Source organism: Colletotrichum navitas (genome assembly GCF_030913465.1).
Source record: "Colletotrichum navitas strain CBS 125086 chromosome Unknown LY79scaffold_69, whole genome shotgun sequence".
Classification (NCBI taxonomy): Eukaryota; Fungi; Ascomycota; class Sordariomycetes; order Glomerellales; family Glomerellaceae; genus Colletotrichum; species Colletotrichum navitas.
Window position 1 is genome coordinate 35,744 of NW_026850615.1, and position 19,637 is coordinate 55,380.

Sequence of the window (19,637 nt, forward strand, 5' to 3'; positions counted from 1 at the left end):
TGTCTACAGGTTGTCTACAGGTAATAACGCTTCTTGAACTGACTATCCCTGCCTCTACTGCTTTTGCCTCTGTCCGGGCACTCTTCCATCGGCCGCACCCTCGGAGGCAAAGCCAGGAACTCGAGACTGATCCCCTTGACAGAAATGAAGAATGCGACGACATTTCCAGCTTTAACTGGTTGGGTCCGAGGGCTGAGGCCGAAGAACTCGACAGTTATAATCATCCTCGTGCTACCGGACAATAAGAAGCTCCCACGCCCGAAAGCCGGACCAATAATCGTCCTCGGTTGTTGACGAAACTGCTCACCCCATGCAAGGAAGATGTTTCATTCGATGTCAAGCGTGCAGCCGCCAGCTCAGCGAACAAACAACAACAGCCTGTCCAGGATGATCATTTGGCTTCTGTTCCAGCACAGCATCCCTAGCAACCTACTCGAGCGAGTCTGTTCTCGACCATGGTGCATGCAACCACCGCGTGGTCATCATGTTCAACAATTCATCCCCCGAGGACCTCGTCGAGGCATTTCTAATATCACCCCTCTATCCCAGGTATTATATACGATTCCATGCCACATCCCAACCTCTTGATACGGTATATGTCACGATATATAAGCTACTATTACTGCCCACGTAACTAACGGTATCGTTTTGTTACGTGACAGTATAGAATACCCTATAACGCAGAGCAACTGCCAGATCAGGCTTCACTTCAACCATGATGCGAACGGCCTTGATAATGGTGCAGTAGGTGGGCGCCAGAACGTTGGCGACAACCAGCGGTGGTGCTACTGTTGAACAATGTCGGGCAGCTACGGGGGCATGACTGACGTGCCGGCGATTATGGCATTGCTCATCTTTCTTTCTTTTTACCTTTCTCTCTCTCTCTCTCTTTCTTTCTCCCTGTCTCTCTGTCTCTCTCTCTGTCTCCGGGAGTTTCTCGTTTCTTCACTACCGCCCGCCGGCTCAACCGCGACCAAAAGGTCGCGATACCCCGGCCACTCACTCGGAAAATTCCATCATCCCCCAGCCTCACGAACAGAAGTCCCTTTTCCGACTTCGAGTACCGCAAAGCCTTCGCAGATAAGGGCGTTGCCCTGTTGGCATCCTATTCCTACGATAGGCGCAAGATTGTCTCCAGTCTTGTCCTCGTGGACGTGGCTCCCGGTACAAACGGAGCTCAGTCCATGAATAAAGGTAAGTAGGTTCCGCGTCGTTCTGTTTGTTATTCTGGTATAGGCAGCAACGGATATCGATCCGATCACTCTCGTCCATGATGACGAAGCCAAGACCGTTGTGAAGTATTCGCAGGTAATTGGATTCCTTGGGGTCACCGGGCGTGGACGCGGTCGAGAGGTTTTCTAGCTTATGAGCGCGCTCCCTCTTATCCCTATTCCTCTTCAGATCTGTTGTTCCAATGTCAGGCGTGCTTCGGCGCTTGGCGGTATCGGGGATTATTCCTCGACATCATCCTGGATGTTCGCAGTGACAGTCCCCGGTCACAGAGTTAAAAGCTTCTCGGCTGGCCTTGTCTCAAGGGTCCAGGATGATGCCTTGGCGGATTTCTGAGGTAGCGCGATGGTGAAAGAAAAAGCGGCTCCGGTCTCGCCTTCGAGGGTTATTTCCGAGCTCTCACCATCTACGGAGGCGAGCCCAGGTCATCAGAAAGATCAAGAGCCGTCGCCAGAAGTTCATCGAATTATACCGTCAAAACCCCACAGCTATTTAAGTAGTCTCTCCGCGACCAAGCCCCCCATCTGGGCGTCGAATCCCCGGGGAACAACCCCTTCAACCGCGTCATTTTCGCTATTCGGACTGCCACCCGGAGTCGCCGCGCCGTCTAGTGGGCAAACAGCGTCACAGCGAAGCAGGAGGCGTACTTGGGGCTTTTTTTCTTTTTCGGCACCCGGAGACAAACGAACGATATTGTCATCATCGAGTTCCGTGAACCGAAGTTAGTAAACTTTGTCCGTTCAATCCCAAAGCAAAGGGCGGAGCAGCTTTTCGAACTCACTCCGCCAAGACCGCTAACAGGAGACGAATCGCAAATCTGGTATCTTTTGAAGACATGTCACTCTTTCCGCGTATCTCAGCAGTGATTACTTGGATCCGTGGTCTCGGCTCCCTCCCTCGTTGCTGCCGACTGACCAATGCGGTCGACGGCCTGAACACACCTCACAGCCACCACAGTGTCAGTAACTGGTCCAACGTGCGTGGTCTGGACCGTCGTTAGCCTTTGGTAAGTGCGAAAGACCTCGCGGTCTAGCAATATGCGGACCCCCACGAGCTGTTTTCATCTTGTTTTCCGTTACACACACACACACACACGGATCAGATTACATGGATCGGTGCGAGGGAAGGGGGGGCACCCGGAACGCCATGAACAACGCCGTACAGCCTGAGTGAAGAAAATTTGGCGAAAGAAGCTTGGGAACGTACATACGGGGCTTAATTGGTTGTTTCCTGGAAAGTAAGACATGGAAAGCACCCGCGCATACCTTGCGCTGCCTGCTATCTATTTACCAAGGAATGGAAGCCAAGTTGGCGTTCGAGTTACACGAACCCCAGTCTCTTCGGGTAACCTTCCGGCAGCTGGAGACGCATATCAGCCACCAGCAGCGTTCCACTCCGCGGGCCTTTCCTCCCTCGGCCGCCCCATGTCGGACCTCTCTGTCCCGAGCTACTCTGTGAGATCCACGAGGTCTGCTATATATCGCAATCGGGAGGTTTCCTCTGCCTGGAGACGGGTTACCCAACTCTTGGGGGGAGGGGGGGGGGATAAGTCTCCATAGCCTCAACGGTGGCAAGGTCCGAGGCTTGATGAGAGACCAACGCGCAAGAATCAAGACGCGAAGCGCCAAGAAGGGGAACGACAACGCTAAGCATGACGCAGGTCCGCGAACCAAATCTTTGAAGACGCCGATGAGTCACGGGATGGATTTGAGATTCCACTCTGGAGATACTAGCTCGTCTGATTGCATCAGAAAGCTCGGCGCGTCTCAGAGGAGAAAGAAAACTGCTAAAAAAAAACTGTCATCATATCCCGCTGGTAGGGCCTCGAGACAATGACCGGCAACATCCGGGCCACAGAGAACTTCGGACCTTGCAGAGGGCCCGCAAACGTTGCGTATATCTGCCATAAGCGTGTCAGTAACTAGTCCCGGGCGCTTAGGAATGTATTCACCCGTCCCCGACTCTCGGCCCGAGACAGGCATCCAGCCGACGCAAAAGGGCTAACAAACTAGGCCAGCTGGCTTCGGAATCCCCTCCCCCCCTCGTCTTCCATTCTCGTCTCATGCTGTCATCGCTACCTTCATCGCCATCCCGTGTTTCACGTGACTTGTGCATATGCCGTCGTCTGACTTCCACATATCCATCACCTGCTCGGTTGATACACCAGGCAATACAAAGGGTATCCAGCCAGTATATCCAAAGTGGGCCCATGGCGAGGGAAACGAATGCCAGGGGCTCAAGGCGGACAAAGACTGTTCACGACCGGAGAACCACAGGCAGACGATACCGCTAGATGAACAGCGCACGTCTGAATGCCCTCGTATCGTACGACCAGGGCTGTGACACTTCGCAACGGCATTGTCATCCCTACGAGCGAGCAGCCATCGCCGCCTCCAACACCCCCTTCCTCCATCGGCGATGTCGGATCGCAGGTCTAGATCAGAATCGGACATAGCACGCATGACGCCAAAGGGACGGATTGCGACGCTGATGGGAGTGATGAGTGAAGCCCTAAGCCAATGCAGCAGAACGGCCTCCTTGTCGGCCAATCAATCTATGCCCCAACTGGGGCAAAGCCGAATGTCTGAGTTCGTGCTCGCCGACCTCACTCCTTCGCTCCTGTATCTCCAAGGCGTCTCTATCTTCATCTGCTTAGGGAGAGTGGCTTGACTAGGTGGGGGGCTATCACGAGCGGACGCCGTCGAACGGGGGGGGGGGGGATTCCGCAAAATAAGCAGTGTTCTTTGACGACCGACCGAATGCGGCGACCCGGAACCGGCCCTCAGTCAGCAGACACCTCCTCCGCCACGAAAAGGCCAACCACCATCCCCCCCCCCTCCAAGTCGTCGTCACGATCGTCCTAGTCTTGTTTTGGTATTCGCAGCATTTCGGACGGAGCTTGGATTGGAAAGGGTCGGTGGGCCTCGAACCTGAGAGGGCGGTGCGGGTGAGACATCTGGAAAAGAGGCGGGAGGGTCTCGGATTCGGTTTCGTGCCGGACGGCGCCAGCTTCGTCAACGACAAGACGATCCGAGAAGATCCAGGGGAGAAGAAGAGGGTCCGAAGGAGAGAGAGAGAGAGAGAGAGAGAGAGAAGGCGGAGGCTAGGCTAGAGTACAGGTGCCATGGCCCAAAGCGATGTATATAGCCTGCTCGCCTTTCCTTTTTGCTGGGAAAACTCAGACGTTAGATCTAGGTTCTTTTAATCATACTCACTCACAGCTGGACATAGCTTAGAACAACTTCAACTCCCAATAAGAGTTCCCTCGGACGTCTTCACGTCGGGCATACCACACCAAAGTCTCGATCCTCTACACGACGAAACCACCAAAGATGCGCTTCTCCGCCATCGTCGCCGGCCTCATCGCCACCGCCTGCACAACAGTCCTGGCCGCGCCCGCGTTCCTCCCCGTCGGCGTCGGCGTCCTCCCCTCGCAGCCGACCACCGCCGAGGACGTGACCAGGGACATGACGAACCTCGACACCAGCCTCGAGAACTTCAACAAGGCCGTCCAGGACGCCACCGCCGGCGGCACCGCCACCGACGGCGCCCTGTCCGGGGCCATCGAGTACCAGGCCATCACCCAGACGGCCCGCCTCGACTCCCAGAACATCCTCGGGCCCTTCACCCCCGACGACTCGGCCGCCGTCGTCGACAAGCTCAAGACGCTCTCCTCCGACCTGCAGGACACCAAGACGCTGCTCGCCAACGCAAAGGCCGCCGGCCTCCTCGACAGCTACCAGGGCACCGTCATCGAGCTCTACCTCGAGCTGGTCTCCAGCGACACGGCCGGCTACGTAAACACCCTGCTGTCGTACATTGACGCCACGGTCAAGGATGCCGCTACCGCCGCCGCCGGCGCCATCAACGATTCCTTGGGCGGCATTGGTGATATCCTAGCCTCCAAGTAAGGGGCGATGGTATGAGTTGCCATGTTTGACCGAGTTTTTTTTGTTTCGTGTTTGGTGAGGTTGTTGTCATGATGGGAAGAAAAGCGAAGCACCGAATGTAAAAAAGATACCTGTTTTGTTTTTCTTCTCCCCTTCTCTTTTCCCACTTGGGGAGTTTGATATGTATTCTTCTTTACAGGAGCTAGCTAATTGTATCCTGTCTATGGGACCAAACTTATCGTGATAATGTGACGCGTCACATACCTACAATGACCATAAAGCCTGGTGCCCTTCATTTCAAATGCAGCTTCCAATTAGTTGAATGTTGTGAGGTTCTTGTTTTGCAAAGATATAATCATACACGTGAGATGGAGATGGAAAGGCAATAGACGCAAGAAAACCCATTAGCCCAGGAGTTTATGGCCACCCAACCTTTTTCGTAAACTGACGTTGAGTACTTGTCTGCTATGCCTTTGTGTGACATATCAAGACTATACTGAGCCTGTTGTCATCCAAGCTATGCGCTTAACTTAAACACAAACTGCCGCACGTCTTGCGTATATCGTCCGATGATCGGAAGGTTTCAGACGAACCGATATCGTCAGGTGCCCCGTTCAGAACCTATCTTTATATATATATATATATATATATGCTAACACTACAAATCGTACTTACGCTCGCTGTCTCTCGCGTCTTGGTATGCAGCTGTTGTCTTTGTGTCTTTGTTTCTTAGTCTTGCTTTCATCGTAGTGGCCTCCTCCATCATTCACGAGTACAAGGGGGGAGAGAGCCCGCGCGGATAGAGACGAGTAAACATGAGAACGGTCGCGACAAAGGCCCGGGGCGAACAAACATGTCGCCGTCACCGTCACACACACAATCTCGTAGCCGCAGGATGCCTCTAGCAGGCCGACCGACGCCAACGACGTTTAGCACCCGGTCATGTCACCAGGCAGACAGACGGCTTGAGAGCGAAAGTCACTCGGCCAGGAGTGTGGTTGTGGAACTAAAGAGTCCCAAGGCTATTATTTCCGTGGCATTTACCTCGGGGCCGCAGGCAGCTTCGTCTCTCCAACAGTCAATTTGCTCTTATTTGTTCCGGGCCAGAAAGAGTGGCTAGCCAGCATTCCGTCATCGTAACAAGGAACACGCTCCGAGGGGCGCAAATCAAGGATGGGGGCTCCGGGAATTGGGATGGGCTCTGTTTGAGACTGAGCCGATGCCGGTGACTGCGCAGGGCCGTTGGATCGGCGGGTGCACTAGAAGCACCGCGAACTTGCACGCTGGGGGCTGCTGACAATACCGGCCTCATTCGGACGTCCTCCGGTGTCCGCAGACGAGGCTTGCTGGGCGAAAGGCTTGGCCTTTTGGGAAGAGACGGAGTGGCCGAAGAGGAGTGACCTCAAGTGGAGGCCTCCTTGGAGGAGCAGCCCCCCGCTTTTCCATTCCACGGCGGCCCTCTTTTCATCTTGGCGGAATGGCGACCTTGGCGGTAAAGGTCAGTGGCTAGTGGTGGTCCTGGCGGAGGACCACGGAAGGGAGCCGTCACGTCTAGTCGTGCGAGTGTCTGTGTCGCGCGCCCGTCACTAGGGCGCATCAACTGTGTGTGGCCCCGCGTCTGCATCTGCATCTGCATCTGCATCTGCGTCTGCGTCTGCGCCTGCGCCTGCGTGCTGCGTCCCTCTGCGGTGCTGCTGCATTCTGTTTCGTTACTGCCACTGGCCTCCTCCTCGTCTCCTTCGCCTCCATCGTGCGATGCTCGTCGAACGGCTGAGCCGCAGAGTGTTGAAAGCTCCTGGTAGCTAGGGCGGCACAGCTTTGGTGTTTAGTGGGTTGGAGGGGCCCACCGATGCACCGAGGGCGGCACAGCGACTTCGCTGCCAATGGCCATCAAACAATGAAACACAATGTTCCCGGCAGGCATATCTTGGGGGGATTGAGTAAAGCTGCTGCTGCTGGTCTGGTGCCACCCATACCCACACACACTCGCCGCTTCGCAGAGTTGGAGGGGGACTCGTGCAAGTGCACCGCGACAAGCATAGGATATAGAATGTTTCTCGTTGTCGCGTCTGTTTGGTGCGTATCATGACACTCGACACGGGCTGTCTCGGGAGGGGTGGTTGATTGGGCGTGCGGGTGTGCGGGGGGTATCGGAAACGATGGAAAAAGTGGTGGTAAAGTTGTAAATGCGAGGAGAATGATAACATTTGGTTAGCCCACAACAAAGGCGTCATCGTGTATGGAGCATTGGAGATGTGTGTGTATCCGTACAGTACTTGTATATCCTAGGCGGACAGGCCGACGATGATTGGATGGCGAAGTCGGGCAGGGCAGGGCAGGAGTCGGTCGTGCTGGTTTTGGTGGTTGGTTGTTGGCGCAGAGGTTTCCGTTTTGACCGTTGGCGACGACGATGCTCGGACGACAGGAGGGAGAGCAAAAGGGCGATGCTGGAAAGCAGGCAATGTTGGTTGGAGGAGTCATGTCTGTTCAAAGTGACGATGGCACAAGATGGACGAGTATTCGTGCAGAGGACGGAATAGGTAGGTACCTGTAGGTAGGTACCTGTAATCAGGTGAGTAGGTAGGCAGGTACCTAGGTATTTACCTATCTACATGTACATCGTTCCTACCCTACATCGTAGGTGCGCGGTTGAGTGTCTATGCTAGTACATACATAGTACGTACCCATCCACACCGGCAAACAGGCAGGTACGTAAATACCTGTTAGAAACAATCCGAGTGTCTGCACCTTCCCAAGTAGCTGATTCCACAGCATTTCAGCAAAAAAGAACTTGCCGGGAAGGTGTGGCTGCCCTCTCTAGTCGAATCGTGACGTCGGAAGCCAGCGGGCCGCTTGGCAATGTGGGGCAGAAGCTAAGGCGAGTCCAATGAATGACAGCAGCCGTGGGGTAGCGATGGACGGCCTGGGTTGCTTCCTTCCGTCGCCGTCGCTGCCTTTTTGCCTTACGAGGGATCTCCTTGCCTTAGGTACGTACGGTACGTACCGCGCAGTACGGATACAGTGAAGTGAGACTTGCTTGCCCTTATTTTTAATTTTTTATTCCCACATTGATTACGTACACAAACAGGTAATCGTGTTATTCCCTACTTTTCGACCGATGAAGAAGAACTGTGTTGACCACGATGAACACAAAGACAGTGGACTCGGGGGATGAGCCACTCTACTCTTGGCATGTACTCTTGGCGGGTTCAATGGAGCGGGCAGGTTGAGAGTCTCCATACTAAACGGTGCCTCGGCCGCCCGTCATTGGACATTGCATCGAACACCAAGCCTTTTAGCGTAAACTAATCCCTTTGAATACAGATATGCCTCCTCCTCAAGTTTCTCTCTCTCTCTCTCTCTCTCTCCTCTCTCCCACTCTTCCTCCCACCCCCCATGTTCCCTGTTCTTGAGCCGGCCTATGCTGTACTGTGCTGTGCTGTGCTGTGCTGTCCCGCCTCCATTCACCGTCTCGTTTGGTGTCTCTTCTGGCTGGCCTGCCTCGTTAACGACGGGCCAGCCAGCGACCGACAGACAGACATCGTCACATATCACACACACACACACACACACACACACACACACACACACACACACCCCACATCAGGTTTTCTCGGCGTTGCTCTGCTGCTCCTCTACTCAAAAAGATGGAGAGAAGGGGAAACCACTTGACTTCCTAACTATGATATGTACTTACCGTGCTCTCGGCCCTTTGGTGTTATCTGTCTAGTGTACTCTGTACAGTCAGTCTATTGTCTGCTGTGCTGTGCTGTGCTGTCCAGATGCAGATTTAAGCTTGCATCGAATCATCCATCCGTACGGTAGAATCTTCCCGCCAACCTGGTCCTGACCCTCCGGTGCCCTGTTCGTCCCAAGGGCCGAAACTCAATCCATCATCCATCATCCATCATCCTTCATCCATCCATCCATATTTCTTCTCTCTCTCGGAGCAGCAGCAATAACAACCACGGGAACAGCCTAACCTGGACCTTTGCTCATCCCGAAAGTCTGCCGAACCCGCCGGTGCCAACTTTTCTTTACAAGCTCCCCCCAGTCCGCCAACCTGACAGCCAATCTCCCACCACCACCACCACCACCACAACCATAACCTCCGCTACCAGTCTTGACCTTTTGCGGCCCCCAAGAAGAATTGTTGCTATTGCGCCTGCACGAGGAATACAATCCGAAAGGAAGAGGGAGAGAGAGAGAGAGAGAGAGAGTGAGAGAGAGAAAAGAAAAAAAGACACAAAAACACCCGTTTGCTTGACTTGGCGCCCTACCGTCTCCCAGCCCTGTGTGACGTCGATTGGACGAGGAGAAACATCGACCCGATTATTTCCCCGTTACGCTCCCTGCTTGTCATCTCGTCTTGCTCAACCTCCAAACCTCCCTCCCCCAACCGCGCGACCAACACATATGAACCACATCGCCAACCACCGGTGCGCCGTCCCCCCTCCCCCGAGTTCAACATCGACGCCGAAACCGACACCCGCATCGACATAGCCAATACGCACCCGCCATTGCTCTCGGGACCTGTGTTACATCGCACCGCCCACTCGTGCCCTTCGTCACGACGGCTCAGCTTCACGGCACCCCAAACTCACCCCCGGTTCCCTCCACTCCATCACGACGACGTCGACACGATCTCGCGAGCCCTCTCCCTCGAGAGCCACCCCAGCGCCCCCCGACCCCGCCGAATCCAACTCGATACCGCTTACCCGTCTCCCTCCCGCTGGCCCCCATACGCCGCCACCACAACGGCCCGACAGCCACTCGTCTCCCCGCGAGGCCCCGGGCCACCCGGCGAGCTCTCCCTCCCGCGAACCCAACGGGTCCCGGCCCCCCGCCTCGTCGTCGCCCATGGCTTTCTTGACCAACAACATCTGGCCCAAAGATGGCAGGAACAGATCCCATATCCCCGCCATGCCCGTGTGGATCGCAGGCGTTAGGATTCTCCAGCTGGTAAGGACACCGCCGCCTCCCCTTCCCCCTAATTCCCGACTTCTCAAAGCGTAGCGTAACGTAACCAGCGTGCCGAGGAAGGAGGGGCCCGTCACGATACGACGTATTGCTTCGAGGAAACACCACGTTGACCATCTGTCTTTCAACCACTAGGTTCTCGCCATTGCAACGTTGGGAATCACCGTCTACGGCCTCACCACCATGCAAAAGGCGACGGGATACCGCAGGATAACCGTATGTCCCATCACCCCTTGCCCGTCGACCCGGGGCCTCTTGTTTGCTTCCAGTCGGTCTTCTGTTGCTGATTATTCCTTCGTTTCTCGATACAGTCGTTTAGCGGTACAGAGGGTTTCCGTATGTCACACCACCGCTCCCGCCTCTCCCCCCCCTTTCCATGTCTCCATTACTGACGCTGCCCGTAAGCCTTTTCGTGGTTTGCATTCGCCTGGACCTTCTCTTACCTGACATGGCTGGGTGTCGCCATCATGTTCATCCCCGTCATGTACAACTGCTGGGTGCATCTGTAGGTGGCATCCCTTCCCTACATTGGCCGTTTCCCGCTAACCTTGCTTCCGCAGCGGCCTCGAGTTGCTCACCGTCGTGTTTTGGTTGATCACCATGGCCCTCCTGGCCAGCCATGCCGACGATCTCGACTCCCTCGACGCATTCATTGTGACGCTTGGCCCGAAGTACGAGGTCTACTACAAGATGAACGTGGAACCCTTTGCGGACGGCTTCGTGGCCGCCACCTTTGCTGGCACTGCCACGTCCGTCGTCAACCTCGTGCTCTTCGTCATCACCATCAGCATATTCGGTGCGTAACCCTGCGGATGCCTCTCGCTTGGCTTGGCGAGCATGCGAGTCCCGAAGCCTTCTCCCTCCACCCTGACTAACCAGCACAGGCCGCGCCCTTCACGCCATGCGCATGGCAAACCTCGAAAAGGCACTCAGCACGACCGACTCGCAAAAGACGATACAGGCCGAGGGAGACAAGATGATCGCCTCGCCGCACATGACCTCGGCCGTTCCCACCTATATCCATTGGAACAGCCAATACCCTCCACCCCACCACGGCCAGGCCTTCCACTTCTATGGCCAGCCGTACGCCCAGTCGCCGCACTCGCAGACCAACACCTCGCCGCCGACCTCCGTCCCTCCCCATGGATTCCAGCCGGCCTACTTCCCCAGCAGCCAATGGCCGCCCCAGCCGCCCCCTCGACAACAGCCCCCTCCCGAGGGCGGTGTCTGGCCGGCTCAGAATTACGCCATGTACCAACAACAGGTCCCCATTGCGCCGCAGCACACCGGCCAGTCTGGCAGCGACATGGGCTCGCCACAGTTCCCCATGGTGAACCCCGTGGCACCTACCAAGTCGGACCTCCCCGGCGTCTATTCGACACCCCCTCCAGGAGCCGCATACTCCGGACGCCCTCCGCAGCAACACCCGCCACCACAACCGCCTGCGCACGGCACGACACAGTCACCGGCCGAGCTCAACGACGGACGCGGCGACGAGAACATGCCAGCCGAGCTGCCCAGCAACCCCCCTCGGTCACCCCGGTGACGAGCATTTACACCATATAAAAACGAAAAGAGAGGCGGCGAGTTCCGCCTCAGGATGAGATCTAGTGGCATACGGGAATGACGAATTTCAGGCACGATTGATTCTACGGCGTTTGGTTTGAGGGACATGCATAGAAAACGGCGTTTCTTCTTCTTTTTTTCTTTTTCTTCCAGGGGTTCGGCGCAACCCGCCCCCGTTGCTCGGATAGCACGGCTGGAATTGGATCAACATTTATGGGCTTCCGCCCCCCCCTCTGCTCCATAAGGGGAGACACCGTACCTATTCATGATGAACGGGATGGGGCGGACCATGGCGTAAAGACGAAGGAGAGACGGCTCCGTTCGTGCGCATGGTTTCTGCCTTGGTTGTACTTCTAGTTAGATGGCCGTCTCCTTTGAGGGACGCGTGGTTCATGTCGCTTAATATCATGACACCCCGACCTACAAGCCGATCGGGAAGCCCACCTTTCAAGCGTTCTCTTCTCGTGTCATCTCTACTTGCTTCTCCTGCTACCGTGTTTGTAAATGGGCGCTGCTTAGGAGCCTCTCGTCGTGCCCAGCACAGCTCTCCCTAGCTCGGGCCGAGGTTCGATTACTTGAAAGAAAAAGGGGGAAACATTAAATTAATAGCCGAGCCAAAACTTGATGGTATCTTGTGTGAAAAAAACAGGGTCCTCAGTACACGTAGCGGAAGTAGGGGTTCTCCTTGTCCGTCAGGTCCTGGAAGGCCAGCTTGGCGCGCTCCTCCTCGTCGACGGGCAGCGCGTCGCGACGGCGGTTCTCGGCGCGGAGGAGGCGGTACAGGGCGGCGGCGGCGACGAGGCAGACGACGTAGCAGACGATGAGGCCGGTCCACAGCTCCGGGTAGTGGCGGGCCCTGCTCTGGGAGCGGACGAGCTGGGGGCCGACGATGTTGCCGACGCAGTAGGCGACGAAGACGGTGGCGGCGACGAAGCTCTTCTTGGTGTGGCCGGCGACGTTGGACATGCCGAGGGAGATGACGAGGCTGACGACGGCGCCGAAGAAGCCGGTGAGGGAGTACCCGACGACGGGGGCGGCGGCGTGGCGCGACCAGCCGGCGCGCCAGACGAGGGCGCAGCCGGCGATGACGGGCAGGCAGCAGGCGGCGAGCATGACGACGCGGGCGTTGGGCAGGCGGGAGCCGAGGTAGCCCGTCAGCAGGATGGCGGCGAAGCAGACGGCGCCGAGGGGGAACTGCAGCAGGATGGCCTCGAGCGGCGACCAGCCAAAGGTCGAGACGATGAGGGGGCCGAAGCCCGAGACGGCGCCGTTCATGGTGTAGGCCGAGGCCATCATCAGCGCGACGAGCCAGACCTTGGCGTCGGCGACGGCCTCGCGGAGCTGGTGGGGCTTGAACTTTGCGCAGCGGACGCCCGTCTGGCCGCGGCGCAGGCGCTCGACGGCGGCGAAGCGCTCCTCGCGCGTGAGGAACCAGGCCGACACGGGGGAGGCGGGGAGGAAGAAGCAGGCGACGCCGAAGAGGAAGGTGAGGCAGCCGGCGAGGATGTAGATGGACTGCCAGGGGCGGAGACCGCCTCCTCTTCCTCCTCCTCCTCCCCCGCCGCCGCCGCCGCCGCCGCGCGAGGAGGAGGAGGAGGAGGAGGGCACCTGGGCGAAGGCGTAGTTGAGGCCGCCGCCGAGGACGGTGAAGAGGCCGGTGGCGGAGAACCACCAGCTCTGGCGCAGGGACTGCTCGGCCTGGGTGTAGTAGCCGGCGACGACGCACATGAAGCCCGTGGGCACGGCGCTCTCGACGAAGCCGAGGGCGAAGCGCTGGGCGTAGAGGCCGCGGTGGTCCGTGACGGCGGCGGTGGAGGCGCACGCGGCGGCCCAGACGAGCACGACGGCGCCGAGGGTGCGGCCGGGGGGAACCGCTGGAGGGCGTAGGACATGGGGTACAGGCCGGCGAGCATGCCGAAGTAGAAGAGGGACGTGGCCCAGGAGAGGCGGGAGGTGTCGACGGCGCCACCGCCGCCGCCGCCACCGCCGCCGCCGCCGGGCACGGGCACGGAGAGGCGCAGGTCGGCGGTCATGCCGAAGAGGACGGCGGAGCCGAGGATGGCCTTGTCGTAGTAGACGAGGCCGTAGCCGAAGACCATGGCGGGGACGAGGAACCGGTCGATCTTGCGGACGGCGCGGGCGGCGACGGCCGGGTCGTAGGGCTGCGTGCGTGCGCCGACCATGGCGAGGGCGTCGTCGCCGTCGGCGTCGGGCCCGGGTGTGGATGTGGCTGTGGCTGTGGCCTCGACATCGGCGTCGGGCCCGGGTGCGGGAGGCGGGCCCGGCGCCGGGTCGCCGGAGGTGGCGAGGTCCTTTTCGGGGGCCATTTGCGCGGTGTGTCTGTATGTATGCATGGAGGGGCGGGATGCGCACTTTGTTTCGGCTACCGGTTTCTTATTTACTTTGGTCTCTTCTTTTTTTCCCTGTTCTGGTACCGTGTGTGTGTGCGGGTGTGTGTCCGAGGGCTTTTTTTGCCCCCTTTCCTCTTCTGGGCTTGACATTACACAAAAGTCGAGAAACTCAAAAGACAGGGGGGTGGAGGAGATGAGTGAGCTGAACTTTTTCTCCCTCTCTCTCCCTCCCTCTCTCTCTCTCTCTCTCTCTCGTCTGTCGTCGCTATGACAGTCTCATTGGTGGTGGGCCGGATTGTGTCTCCGTTTTGTTGAGGGAAAACTCAAAACCCAAAATTCCCGCTCCTGGATGAGAAAAAAGGGATCGGCGGACTGGATGGTAGGGGGGGGGAGGGGGGCCACAGAGTTTGAAGGGGGGCGGGATTTTCCACGAGCGGATGAATCATCTCTTGGCCAATATGCTCGTCAATGAGACGGGGGGAACTTTGTCTCTTCTCAGTCGTGCCGCGTCAATCTCCCAGGTACGTAAAGTAGAGCAAAGCAAAGCAAAGTGACTGGTCGTCCGGCGGGTTTAAGCTATTTCAACTCGGTCCACCTCCACGTCGCAACGCTACCTAGTCGCGGGGCTTTGCCGTCGTGATGATGCTTGGAGGGCGTCCCGGGAGGAAGGGTAAGGTCGGCGAGCCGAAAAGCATGCCCTCCGCCCGTCCATCCCTGGGGCAAGGGGGAAGGGGGGTCGGCGGCCAAGAATGGATTACCTCACAAAGCGGCATGCCAATCTAGATCCCGCTGGACGGATCTGGGTTCGCGGGCTTTTTGTGCCTGAAAACCTTGCAGCTCGACGACACCGACTTGCAGCAAGTGTTGAATGCATCGACTGGGGTAGAGATGAGGGGTTGGATGAGTCGTCCGGGTTGAGGGGGGGCCGAGTTCGGTCGCCGGAACGCCCCGGGAGGTACGGAGAAAACGCGGAATACATGAGGTGAGCGGCGGCGAGCCAAGCACGTTAGCTGATCGACGCTGACTGTTGGACTATAATAGTACAAGAGGCCTTCTTGTTTTCCGTTTTTCGTGGCTGAGATTGACTTCAGTAGGCGAGTGTGATCCCGTCTGCCAACAAAGTTAATGGGCGAGAAGTGAGGCAAGTTTGTCTGACTCGAGTGAGAGAGAGCCCTTGGACGGGAGGAGAGGCGAGGATTCGGCAACTCATCCGACACGGCAGAGACGACGATGCTGAGTGAGACGCTGTTGAGCCATTGCGCATTCAGATGGAAGTCTAGGAGACGATATATCAAAGCCTTGTGCTTGATTCCCTTCCTCTACAAGAGCGGTTTGTATAAGAGATGATGTATTACAGGCAAACAATCAAAGAAGCACAGGTGTGGAGGGTTGGTTACATATGGCAAAAAGGACTGGTTCAAGGGGCCCAACTTACCCATCATCTATACAAATCCTCCCACTTTTTACCGAGAGTTTCGAGCTGGCCACCATCAAGCACAGCAGAACACCCCTCCATTCGATACTCTTCGAGGAGGTGAGAACTGCACTTCGCCGTGAGAGATGAACAGCAACGGAGGTGGCGTTGCCGAGGACACACACACACACACACACACACACACACACACACTCACACACACACAAGCCCTTTTCGCCACCGGAATTCTTATGGAAAACGCAATGGATACTATTTAGAGGCTCTCTGGTAGGATGATGCCTGGACCACATGCCATCAAGTAATCGTATGAATGAATGAATGTGCGGCAAGAAACCGACGGGTGCACACAGTTAGTCCCTCAGCTCATGGCCACACAATCTTCCGCAAGACAGACCATGAACGTGACATAATCGCCCATCTACGTTTGCTCGCTTCCCCCCCCCCCCCCCCTCCGAACGGCAGTCCAAAGCTCTTTCAAACATGGACCGACCTCGCCCGCGGACCGCGTCCTGCCTCGACACAACCTCGCGACATCAGCGAGACACCACACCATCTTTCCATGCCCCCTCCATCAGAACCTTGTTTGGAGAAACACTGGGTCGCGGGCCCATGCTCCACGAACTCCGGAGCCTGGGCCAGTCTTGGCTTTCCAGGGAGGCTCCGTTCCTGCGCCGCTCGCTGTCCCGCCATCTTGAGTGCCGTGTGGTCGGCAGCCGTGGACAGGACGACTGACACTGACTGCCGGTGAGGCCATCACGAGGGCGTACGGCGACACACCCGTTTTGATATGGGACATGTAGGGTCTGCCAGAGACCATCACTCTGGCATCTGCGTCGGATGTAAAACCAGGGTCATGAGCAAAGAAATGACGTGCGTATTATTAGTCGCAAAAGGCCCTCCGTCTCGGTATCTTCCTTTCCCCCGGGTATCCCAGGCCCCCTTTTCTCGTGCCTCGTCTTGCCCGTCAGAACCTCAATTTATCGTCCGCCATAAATAAGTACACGATCCTGACTGCTGCCGATATTAACACCAGCTTCTCCTCCGGTTCTTCTTCTTCTTCCCCTCCCAATAGGGGCTGTGATTAAACACTAGGGCTCACTGGAGCTTGGCCGACTCCCTTCCGGCCCTGGTCTCTTTCCACCACTTCTGCTCGCGCTTGATTGCGTATTCGATCCAGAACCTCGCGCTCACGCCCCAGATGATGATCCACCCGAACAGCACGCCCAGCGTCGAGCCGAAGGCGCGCTCGAACTCGAGGTTCCAGATCATGGCGGCCACGTAGCCGATGTAGCAGGTGCACCCGCCGATCCAGAACAGCGTCAGCTCGAGGATCATCTTGCGGAACATCATCGACTTCTCGTACCGCGCCACGTACTTGCGGCGGAACTCGCGGTTCTGCGCGCCGTCGACGGCGAAGAAGTCCTCGGCCGCGTAGTAGACGATGGGCTTGAGCCGCGAGCCCTTGGGGTCCGAGTTGATGCGGAACGGGGTGCGGATCGGGATCAGCGTCATGAAGGCGATGACGTCCAGCACCATGAACATGAAGGCCGGCGAGTACAGGTACAGCCACGTCACCACGTCGGGCTCGTACACCGTCGTCGAGCACACGAAGGGCACGAGCGCGGCGATGAGGCCGAGGGTGTACACCCAGGTCGTGGCGTCCAGCTCCCACCAGTGCTTGGAGAGCAGCGGCGCGCACTCCTCGAAGCGCGCGATGAGCCGGTACACGCGCACGACGAGGATGTACACCTCGCCGAAGCCGAAGGCGATGATGGCGAACCCGAGGATCCTGCTCTCGATCGTCTGCACGGGGGGCAGCCCGCACTCGACGCCGGCGTCGTACGCGCCCTGGCACGCCGCGCGCCGCTCGTTGCGCCGCGCCCGCAGCCAGCTGTAGTAGATGCAGACGGGCAGCGCGAGGTCGAAGAAGAGGATGACGAACGGGCCGATGGAGATGGAGATGTGCTCGGTCCAGTCCACGTACTTGGTCAGCGGCTCCAGCTCGTCGCCGTCGTCGTCGTCGTCCTCGCCGATGCCCGCGAGGACCCCGGGCGCCGACGGGTCCGCCGACGTCGTCTTGGGCGCGCCGTCCCGCCCGAGCATCAGCGCCGTGCTCTCGCTGACCGCCGTGATGGTCGAGTCGCGGAACGTGTCGCGGTTGTCGTCGCCGGGCGCCCGCTCCCTGGCGACCGCCGCCACCGAGGCCGCCGCGGGGGCGTCCGCCACCGGGCCTCCCGGCGCGGACTCGCCGGTCGTGACTGCCGCCTCCTGCTCCTGCGACGCTCTCCTGCTGCCGCCGCCGCCCGTTTGCGACGGCGCCCTGCTTCCCGGCTGCGATCCCGCCGCTGCCGCCGCCGCGACGGCGGGGGCCCGGCTCCCTTCCTCGCCCTCTACCGACGGTCTCCTGCTGGGCTCCTTCTGCGAGGCGGGTCTGCTGCCGGCATCCTCGCTCGGCGCTCTGTCTTCCGAGGGGTGACTCTTGGCCGAGTTGGAGTTGCTCTGTTCTTGCGGGGCGTCCTCGAAGCTCGCCCTCGACGATGTGATCTGCTCGCCGTCGAGGTCGTGGTCGTTGGAGTTGTCGGCGGCCGACGGAGCGGCCGGCTCGTTGCTTCCCGACTGCATCGGTGCGATGCTTGCGATTCTAGATTCCGACGATTACGCGTGTGATGAGGGGGAGGGGGGAATGAGCATGAGAAAAGAAGCAGTAGCAGCAGCAGAGGAGGAAGAAGAAGTGGAACAACAACAATAAGAATAATAAAAAGAAGAAATAAAAAAGGAGTTGAGGGAATGACGGCTCCTCTCTGCTCGCCCGCCAGAAAAACAGCAACGGACGAAAGATGTTCTCGAAAGGGGGGGGTGCGCTTCTGGGGGCGGGTGTGATGGCAGAACCAGAGCTCACTTTTGCATCCCCTTCCACCACACACAGAAAAGGAGCGGCCGACTACTTCATATGGAAAGGCGCCGCGTCACTGGACAGGTGAGTGATCGAGTAGGAGGGTGAGAGCGTGTGAGAGTGAGTGAGAGAGCAAGAGAGGCAAGGTGTGTGTGTGAGAGAGGTGGGCGCGGATCCCCCAAGCGCACGTCCACTCACCATCGCAACACGAATCATGAGAGGCAGCATGAATTGCATCGTGACTTCAGACGGATGCCTGACCGGCCGGTCCCTGGTTTCGAAAACGTGCCCAGATGGTATCTGAGCCACGATCCCCCCAGCATGTCCCTCCTGAGGCCCCGAGCAGCAGCAGGAGAACCAGCAGTGGACCACGGGGAGAAACCTTGGAATACTCCTGGACGCGCGAGAGGCTTTTCCCTGTGCTGGACGGCGTCACGCAGCGCGTGATTAGCATAGGTCGAAGAGCGGTCACCTCTTCCTCTCGTCCTCACACTCTCTCTTCCCTACCTAGTAAGCTTTACTCGGCATGAACCTAGAGGTTCACCTCAACCGCTGTCACCAATGCTCCAGATCATCACGCCCCCCCCCCCCCCCCCCCCCCTCTAACTTTGCCCACATTTGCCCCTTCTCTCCCTCTTTGGCGCGATATGGGAACGGTCAGAGGGTAATAGGATGAGAGCGTGAAGAGAGACGGCGTCTCGTTCTGATACCCGCCCCCCCTCTCACCAGACAACCGGGCCAAGACCTCTCAGTTCCGAGAGACAGAAACGTTGTTCTTCCGGCAGTTAACCACAGCCCCCTCCCCCCGGGGGAGGACGGTTAGATACTGTGTACGAACTTTCGGGGGATTTTACCTCTCCACGATCGGCGGCGGACTCCGTCGCGGCACAGCGATTAGCTCCCGGCACCAGGGGCCAACCCTGAACCCTGGCTTCCCGTCTCCCTATCTCCCTCCCTCTATCTCTTGCTGCCGAGGTCCGGACCCCGGCGCGCGCAATGCCGCATGCTCAGTGAGCCATCCAGATACAGATAGGCCTCAGAGGAACGCGTTGCTGGATTCCGAGCAAGTAAAGCCGACCAGCCCGCGAGCTTTCACGTTCTTGACTCGGGCCCAGAACCGTTGATGCTCGGTCGCGTTCGGATCTAGCGTCAAACGCTAGTGCGGACCCGGTTCCGGATATCAGAGCACTCGGAAGAAAGAGCATGGCAGAGCATGGCAGAGCACGGCAGAGCACGGCAGAGCGTGGCATATGGCATGGCAGGGCATGGCAGAACCGACAGCTGAGCGCGCA

General features: G+C 58.1%; 6 protein-coding genes across 6 annotated transcripts; 4 read left to right on the top strand and 2 right to left on the bottom strand.

The window, feature by feature from the left end:
• The first annotated feature begins 463 nt into the window (after positions 1–463).
• On the top strand, positions 464–1,434 carry LY79DRAFT_347237 (uncharacterized protein). The gene is made up of 3 exons (XM_060552622.1): positions 464–549; positions 668–1,194; positions 1,300–1,434. The coding sequence occupies exon 2, from the start codon at positions 799–801 to the stop codon at positions 1,186–1,188; it is 390 nt and encodes a 129-aa protein (XP_060410358.1). The 5' UTR covers positions 464–549; positions 668–798; the 3' UTR covers positions 1,189–1,194; positions 1,300–1,434.
• Positions 1,435–4,562: 3,128 nt separating this feature from the next.
• Positions 4,563–5,141, top strand: LY79DRAFT_582656 (uncharacterized protein; the record flags this gene model as incomplete). The annotated part of the gene is made up of 1 exon (XM_060560276.1): positions 4,563–5,141. The coding sequence occupies one exon, from the start codon at positions 4,563–4,565 to the stop codon at positions 5,139–5,141; it is 579 nt and encodes a 192-aa protein (XP_060410359.1).
• A 4,839-nt stretch (positions 5,142–9,980) lies between these two features.
• On the top strand, positions 9,981–11,646 carry LY79DRAFT_592991 (uncharacterized protein; the record flags this gene model as incomplete). The annotated part of the gene is made up of 6 exons (XM_060561498.1): positions 9,981–10,082; positions 10,236–10,316; positions 10,412–10,436; positions 10,506–10,605; positions 10,661–10,896; positions 10,985–11,646. 6 exons carry the CDS (start codon positions 9,981–9,983, stop codon positions 11,644–11,646), a joined length of 1,206 nt encoding a protein of 401 aa, XP_060410360.1.
• Positions 11,647–12,320: 674 nt separating this feature from the next.
• On the bottom strand, positions 12,321–13,993 carry LY79DRAFT_592992 (major facilitator superfamily domain-containing protein; the record flags this gene model as incomplete). Its single annotated transcript, XM_060561499.1, has 2 exons — positions 12,321–13,540; positions 13,651–13,993. The coding sequence occupies 2 exons, from the start codon at positions 13,991–13,993 to the stop codon at positions 12,321–12,323; spliced, it is 1,563 nt and encodes a 520-aa protein (XP_060410361.1).
• A 3-nt stretch (positions 13,994–13,996) lies between these two features.
• Positions 13,997–14,349, top strand: LY79DRAFT_564687 (uncharacterized protein). The gene has a single exon (XM_060558679.1). It carries the CDS (start codon positions 14,019–14,021, stop codon positions 14,286–14,288), a length of 270 nt encoding a protein of 89 aa, XP_060410362.1. The 5' UTR covers positions 13,997–14,018; the 3' UTR covers positions 14,289–14,349.
• A 1,977-nt stretch (positions 14,350–16,326) lies between these two features.
• On the bottom strand, positions 16,327–18,124 carry LY79DRAFT_652240 (uncharacterized protein). Its single transcript, XM_060562575.1, has one exon. The coding sequence runs from the start codon at positions 18,072–18,074 to the stop codon at positions 16,548–16,550; it is 1,527 nt and encodes a 508-aa protein (XP_060410363.1). The 5' UTR covers positions 18,075–18,124; the 3' UTR covers positions 16,327–16,547.
• Positions 18,125–19,637: the final 1,513 nt, after the last annotated feature.